Source organism: Phalacrocorax aristotelis, chromosome 3 (genome assembly GCF_949628215.1).
Source record: "Phalacrocorax aristotelis chromosome 3, bGulAri2.1, whole genome shotgun sequence".
Lineage (NCBI taxonomy): Eukaryota > Metazoa > Chordata > Aves > Suliformes > Phalacrocoracidae > Phalacrocorax > Phalacrocorax aristotelis.
Window position 1 is genome coordinate 84,990,094 of NC_134278.1, and position 7,550 is coordinate 84,997,643.

At 40.0% G+C, this 7,550-nt stretch overlaps 1 protein-coding gene across 3 annotated transcripts; it reads right to left on the minus strand.

The window, feature by feature from the left end:
- Positions 1–239: 239 nt before the first annotated feature.
- Positions 240–7,547, minus strand: LOC142054982 (arginine-hydroxylase NDUFAF5, mitochondrial-like). 3 transcript variants are annotated; one of them, XM_075088260.1, is made up of 11 exons: positions 7,451–7,547; positions 7,101–7,141; positions 6,601–6,664; positions 5,903–5,950; positions 5,700–5,803; positions 5,278–5,317; positions 3,287–3,484; positions 2,703–2,763; positions 1,363–1,446; positions 906–988; positions 240–775 (listed from the first exon to the last, which is right to left on the minus strand). In XM_075088260.1, the coding sequence occupies exons 1-11, from the start codon at positions 7,511–7,513 to the stop codon at positions 689–691; spliced, it is 873 nt and encodes a 290-aa protein (XP_074944361.1). In that variant the 5' UTR covers positions 7,514–7,547; the 3' UTR covers positions 240–688. The 3 variants fall into 3 exon arrangements, with proteins under 3 accessions (XP_074944361.1, XP_074944359.1, XP_074944360.1); XM_075088258.1 differs by having other exon boundaries at positions 7,244–7,544; XM_075088259.1 differs by lacking the exon at positions 2,703–2,763 and having other exon boundaries at positions 7,244–7,545.
- Between the last annotated feature and the right edge of the window lie 3 nt (positions 7,548–7,550).

The following is a 7,550-nucleotide window of genomic DNA, read 5'->3' on the forward strand; positions in this document are numbered from 1 at the left end:
AGCATCCCGCTTTCTTTCTGGCTGAGCTCTAGTATTCACGTTCAGAAATATTTCTGGCTTTGGGGGTGGAGGGAAAAGTAATTGAATTTGAGGGCTGTAGGTGAAGGGTAGCAACCTGAGATATTTTTATAATACAGAATTTACCTAACCACTTCCTTATACAGAAGTCAAACACTCACATTTCAAACAATAACTGACAGAAACTTTTTACCCATCATTTCCAACCCACAAAAACCATAATAATTTAGATCTGTGTATTTGCTGATATTTTCTCTTATAGGATATTTTATAAATACACTTGCCACCAAGTAGCAATTCTCTGTTATGCTCTGCCATCCTTTAGGAATAATTAAAAAATAATTCAGGGTGATATACACGTGAGACTTGCAAATCATACCTGGTGCAGTCTGTGATACAGAAATGCTGGAAGAGGTGTTACATTTGAGAAGAGTAATTTAATCAAAAGTTTGGAGAGCATGTATTCACTTAGAATATCACTCAAGTATTCCTCTAGAAACAAAAAATGAACACAATTGTACACAGCTGATGCCCAGCCAGTAAAAACACAAAAACCCTGCTGCGTGCAGATGACTATAATTTCAGAATGTTGTCACAAAATAAGCACAAGACTATCTGCAAAGAGAAGTTTTATAGAAACTTCAAGACAACTATTATTTCTGATAAAGAACTATTTTTTTCCTCTTGAAAGGAGTACATCTGTTTTTGCCAGATCTCCAAATGAAACTGTTGCAGAACCAATCTGGGCTCGTCTTGCCTAAGAAAAAGAAAGAAGGAAGAGAATTACATAGGGCTAATTTTAAGATGAGATATTTTGTAAAAAGCTTTTAAAGCATCAGTAATTCAAAAAGTACCTCCGAAGAGAAAATAGTTCAGCTTCACATTACCTGTGATTCATGGAATTTCCAGCCAATCATGTAGTAGATCTGAAACGTGGCTGGTACTGAGCCATCGCTATTTCCATACATTTCTGTTAGGGCAGAAATGGAGAGAGAAAAAAAAGGTACACAGAACATCAGTTCTAAGAAATATTTAGTTCTCAGAATATTAGAGCTAAGTACGACATATTCATCACAGTGACTCTTGGTGAAACATTTGGGACAATAAAAATACCTCATACTGGTGCATCAACATAGTTCAAATCCTGTCATTATAATTGTTAAAAATATCTGTATGATAATAGTATTTTGTTCTATTCCAAAATGTTGCGGGTTGGGGTGGTTTTGGGTTTGTTGGGTTTTTTTTCCTGTTTTTTTTTTTTAAACATAGAAGTCAGAGAAAAAGACATAGAAAATATGTTCTTAAAGTAATTTCAGATTAACTCATTACCTCTCAAATACTTACCTTGGTATATTGCAGCAGCTGCCAACATGGTCTCTCGGTGTAGCAGAGGTTTTCTATTCCAAGAGCAATTACTCTCCCCCATACCTAAAAATACGTTTTAGCTTTAAGAAAAAGAAGATACAGCACATGCCATGAGTTAAGTGTCATGCACTAATGACAGCTTTTTACTAAACCAAAGCACAGAATCCTCTGAATCTCACTGTAAGAGGGAACGACATACCACAGATAACGTGGTGAGTTTCTTACCTACAAGAATCCAAGCCTTTTAATGCCAATGCTTTGCAATTTACAGTTTGTATCACTATGAATGATTTCAAAGTGTTACTTCTTCAGCCTGAGTCTTCAAACGTTTAGGTTTTCTAGTATAATTTATTTTAAGCACAAGTACAAGGTGTTTATTCAGGCACACCACTCATACATATTTTTGAGCAGACAAGCATCAAAATTACTATCCCAAGAGATTTTTAAGAAGAAATAAAACTACCACAATTCTGATCTCTTTAATCACTTACTGTGTCTGAATATTTCTGCAGATAATGGAAGTTTTATTTTCATTAAGGAATCACTCTAAACAACAGCAGCTGATCCAGAGCAAGATGCCCAGAACTGCTCTGCAAAAACTGACTGCATACAAATGACTACTTTACAACCCATGACAAATGCAGACAGAATACTAACTCAACTCTTAACCATCTCAACTGTTTTTTTGTGTTCCTCAGCAGACTCCAGTTTGAGGGTCTGTTTATTTTCATTCCAAAGCAGTTTCCTGATTGTCCTGATAATTAGGGAGGCTCACAGGAAAAGTTACTATGTGGGATACATGCTTCTGTCTCCATTTCAGAGCTTTTCAGCAGCTTACACTGGACAGGCTCACAAAGAACGGGAATGCAAGGAAAGCAGAAAATTCATAGCAGCCCATGAATTAGCAAATCTTTGACTTCTGCCTCTCAACACAAGTCTGCTGACAGGCATAATCTCCTGACTCTTAACGAGAGAGGAGGGAAAAAGTAAATCTTCCAATAAGCTTTATTTATTTCTGTTTTTCAAGGAAGAAATTTTTTACCATGAGAGTGGTGAAACACCACCAGGTTACCCAGAGAGGTTGTGGAGGCCCCACCCCTGGCAACATTCAGGGTCAGGCTGGAAGGTGCTCTGAGCAACCTGATCTAGTTGAAAATGTCCCTGCTCACTGCAGGTGGGGTTGGAATAGATGACCTTTAAAGGTCTCTTCCAACCTAAACCATTCTATGATTTGGAGTTAAGAAAAACACAGTGAAGCTCTTCCATGTCTGCATCACTGATACAGAAAACATTTGTGTTTCCACGAAGTATGTACTTGCCTTGCAAGTCTTCCATAACCTCAAACAACCCTGGGTAGTTGACTTGAATTTCATCAGTATCCTGAAAGAATTGAGAAGCTCAGTTTTGGGGCATATAAAGCTAAACCTACGTAGCATTATGCTAGCCTTCAGAGCTGCTGATGGACCATTCATCTGCCACTTCTGTTCAAACTGCGTATTTCTCAGAAGAACATACTGTCTTAACATTTCTCAAAAGTTTTGTTCTGTAACTAAATGCAATAAAATTTTAATTGAAATGCCATTATTTTCTTCTTGCTTTTAGAAGAAACAGCAAGAGCGTCTAAAGCTTTTTCAAGCAGGTCTAGCATACTCTGACATTTCTCCAGGAAGACCACCCAAATTCTGCTGGGCCACCAGCCAGAGATACACTTCAGTTGGTTTCATTAATCATAGTGAAGCCAAGAACAGAGGCAGTCGAGGCTATTTCAGAAACTCATTTAGCAAGGTGCATGACAGAAGGAAGCACTACATTACCAATACATTCATAAATAGTATTGCTTTATATACCAGCAGCTCTGATGTTCTGGATTGCTCTGTCTAATTGTTCCCTTATTTATAATTACCACAGTCAGGGTGTTAAAGCCAGCTCTTGACAGCAGATGTCCCAGATCAGAGACAGCGGTGAATGGTGATACGTGAGGAGAAAATCCCCCTTCCCTCTCCAATTCTGCTAGCTGCAGAGAGCAGCGAAGCTCATACAGAGTGTCCCCCCCAAACACTGCACCAATGAATACTCCATCTGGCTTAAGAACTTGGTGAATCTACAACACAAGAAAAAAAAAAAGTTTTTTGTTATTAAGCCTATGTAACTAAGAAGTTCTTAGGAATTTTTTTTTAATGAACTTAAAAGCAATCGTTATAATACTTGTAACTGGTTTTTAATATTGACTGTATTGCACAAGGCAAGCTGTGCTCAAGCTTTTGGTAACACTGCAAGATAAACAGTCTGTCTGAAGAGAGACTAATTGTTCCTAAGAAAGAGGGAATCCCCAGAAATTACACTTAAGAGTCAGGAAACACAAAACACGCTGTGCAAATCTAGGGTAAAACTATTTTCAGTGGGATTCTCCTAAAACAGTATCCTTAAGCACCCTTAATTCATTTGCTTCTGAGAATAAGGTAGATTAAAACAGCTTCTTCTTACCTTTAGGTTCTCAGATGAGGGCAGCAAAAATACTTTTTAACAGTTTGCTCTAAGATAAATGGAGGCCTTAATTTCTAAGTAGTGATCTTTGCACTTCTGAATGCACAACAGAGTAATGCTATTCTTATTACGTCTATTCCTACTTATTTTTAACTAGCCAGAAGAGCAACATCATGACTCAAATGTCAAGGTTGTCAAGCTGCTTTCTTGCCTAGGTAAGCCCTAGCCCCCTTTCTACTGAGGAGACCGACAAGCGCTCATACTTTCTTTTTTCCTTACAAATTGGCAATGATCCCTGGTTTAGATGGCCTGATTATGTAATATGGCTCTTCTGGATAACAAGACAACAAAAGCTTCAAACATTTTTTTGTTTGAAACAAAAATATTTTAAACTGTTTTCTAATTCAGTATTAACCAAGCTACCTTTTCTATGGTAATAAGGAAGCCTTTAATTGACAGGTAAAAAATTTAAATGGTTGAAGGCAGTTTCCATTAGTTAAAGCCAGTGGTCCCAAAGTAGGAAATGAGCATTTGCGATGACAGTTAGCCAAGAACCCCAGTTCTCTCCCGTTTGTGGGACATAATAATGTGTCAGTTCTTTTTACTGTGGAGGTAAAATTATTTGACACTCCACAGAACACTTAAATTCCAAACAAAATTGTATGTGTCTTTCCAATCCTTTTTTTTTTGTTTTAAAAGGACTGAAAGCATTCCGATTTCTGTTTTTATTATTTCCATAACAGCAGGGTATTCGTACCAACAGGTGATAAAATAGTATGCTAATGACTGAGCAATTTGAAATAAATACAAAAACCCACAAACTGGTTAAAATATTCCTTGCTCTTGCTCCTAAGTCAGCTGACTTAAAAAAGTTTTCACCTGCAGGAAGGAGCCAAAATCATCCACAATCAGATTTTTTCAGTAACAGTTTCAATTTTCTGTCCTTAACAAGTATTTGCTTCATTTAAAAACCAAAAAGCCAATATCCGATTAGAGTTGTATTTCAAAATAGATAGCTGAGACACAAAAATAATACAAGTTCCATAAACCAGTCCTGGAGAAGTTAGATTTAGAAAACATTGGTACTAGAAGTTATAAGAACTAACACACAATAAAATCAATAGCATTGCCTCAGTTTACATTAGTTACCATGATCTCACCTGTTGAGACTATAAAATATTACACAAGCATGTTGTTCCAGTTTTTTTTATTCCAAATTTACTTGAGAGAGTAAATTAGTAGAAATATCAACTGATGCTCCTCAAACTGCCAAAAACACTGCAAAAAATACTTTTGCGCAACATGAAGTATTTCTGTACCTCTTATTTAAAGAGGATCTGGAAATACAGAGTACTCTGAATGCAAGTAATGGCAGGTGTTTATTTTTAACATTAAAAAATGGTTTCTTACCTCTCTAAAAGCTCTGGGAAGGTCATTCACCCAATGTAAACTGAAATAACAGAAGCACACATTTTTATAATTGCCTATTAAATAAAATTCAGGGAATGCAAACAATAGTTACATTATCTAAGTATGTTTCAGAAGCCAAAGCAACAAACTAGTTTCTCAAACTGCAAAAGTTCTGAAATGCCTGCCTAAATAAATGCTAAATTAAAATTAAAGTTCATACGAATAGCTATTTTTGCCCCCTCTTTTTTTGACTGGGAAGATGCAAGTCCTGGAGACTAGTTTGTTATGTACACTCAAATATGCAAGTGCATTTCTTACTGCTGCTTAATGGACTCTCTATCTTTCTCCTTTTCTTCCTTAAAGTTACATTAGAACATTATTTAACATCTTTAATCTAAAAGTAATATGTGATTAACACATACCTTAAGCTGCTAACAACAAGATCAAACGTATCTTCTTTGAAAGGAAGGAATTCCTCATCAGCTACAACGCTGACAGTAGGGATTTCAGATTCTACAGCATTTTTCTAACATTGGGTTAGAAGGAAAACAACATCAGAAACTCACTTCTTTTGCTTTCCTGTATTATGGAATTAAAGTGCATCAGCATTCAGAAAGCTACTTACTAAAGCATTCTCTGCAGTATCAACTTGAATAAGTTTTTCAATGGTTTCCTGAAATAAAATTTTAAAAATCTATCAAATATTTAAGTTGTTTTACAAGTTGACGTTCGTAATTTTTTTCTGGAGTGCTTACACATATTGATAACGTGTTGGAAGGAATCTTTTTAACACGTGATAAAACTTCACATAAAGCAGAAAGCATTTTTCTCCCCGACATAATACTTCATAGCTGGTCCCACGAAAAACAGCTGAGGTAAAAGTAGTAACAGAAAACACATTCTTCATTTTTAGGTGTAAGTTCAGTCAGGTATAAACCATGGATTAACATTCAATGAAGCACCTTTACTTATGGCACAGTTCACAAAGAATAAATAAACTGTTCAGCATTTAGGAGTCTCCATAATCATACTTCTCTTTAACAATTAAGTGTGTCCAACAAAGACCGATAGTAAAACAAGACTAAAAGTTAACTGTCATATAACAGATAGCTTCCCTTGCACTACTGTCTGTCTAGTCTTCAGTGATACTAGAGTAACCACGTCTGCACATGTACCTTTGGACTGTAACCGCAGACACGAAATAAAAAAAAAAAGGAGTTACCTCATCAAGATTCAGAGGTTTAAGTTACAGCAGAGCCCTGTTTGAAAACGGGAATAAATACATACTTATTTTAAGGACGTTGAAGTATGAAGAAACAGTACCTTAGTTAAATGTTGAGCTATGTAACCTCTTCCAGAGCCAACATCCAAAGCAAGAGGAAATGTTCTAAAGGATAAGTTTAGCAACATAAAACATAGCCAAGATTCAAGCTATTTCAATTTTTAGAGTCCGTGAAGTTGTCTGCTCGTTTCCGAACCAAACACCTGAGCACCCTCCCGTGGTTACCGCTACGGGGAAGCGCGGAGAACGGGGCTCACAAGCCCCGGGTCAGGTCGTCCGAGCGCGGCCCCGCCGCTGCAGAGGGGTGTGCGTGGTGGGGTGTGCGTGGTGGGGTGTGCGTGGTGGGGTGTGCGTGGTGGGGTGTGCGTGGTGGGGTGTGCGTGGTGGGGTGTGCGTGGTGGGGTGTGCGTGGTGGGGTGTGCGTGGTGGGGTGTGCGTGGTGGGGTGTGCGTGGTGGGGTGTGCGTGGTGGGGTGTGCGTGGTGGGGTGTGCGTGGTGGGGTGTGCGGCGCTGCCCCGCTCCCCCCCGCGGTGAGGCTCACCTGGTGATGTCGAACACCCTGTCCACTATCCTGCCACCGACCTGGGGAGTGGAGGGGAAAGCCGGCCGGTCAGTGTCGCGGGGCATCACCCACGCCCCCGGCAGTCCCCCCCGCTCCACGCCCGGCTGAGGGGCCGTCCCCACCTCCTCCCGCAGGTACTCGCACTTAGCGGGCTCGGCCTGCAGCGCCGCCCAGTTCTTCTGCTTCCGCTTCAGCCGCCGGTCGAAGGGGCTCAGTGCGCCAGAACCCGAGGAAGGGCCGGCGGAAGGCGAAGCAGCGGCGGCGGATCCCGCTGACAGCGCCCAGAGGCAGCGGCACCACCCACCCCAACCCCACCACCATCGCCGTACCCCCCTCAGGAGGGGGTGGCCTCTCAGGGATCGCGGCGCCCCAACTACCGCCGCCGCACTCATGGCCTTCGGCGCATGCGCGGAAACACCCCAGCCGCCA

Bases quoted from the DNA above. Each gene is read 5' to 3' on its own strand.
- LOC142054982 (XM_075088258.1), bottom strand. From the start codon at position 7,513: ATGAGTGCGGCGGCGGTAGTTGGGGCGCCGCGATCCCTGAGAGGCCAC. The intron at 2,764-3,286 runs GTAATTATAAAT...CAATTCTTTCAG, and splicing joins GCTTTAACACCCTGACTGTG to GATACTGATGAAATTCAAGT. The intron at 989-1,362 runs GTAAGTATTTGA...CTGCCCTAACAG, and splicing joins AGCTGCTGCAATATACCAAG to AAATGTATGGAAATAGCGAT.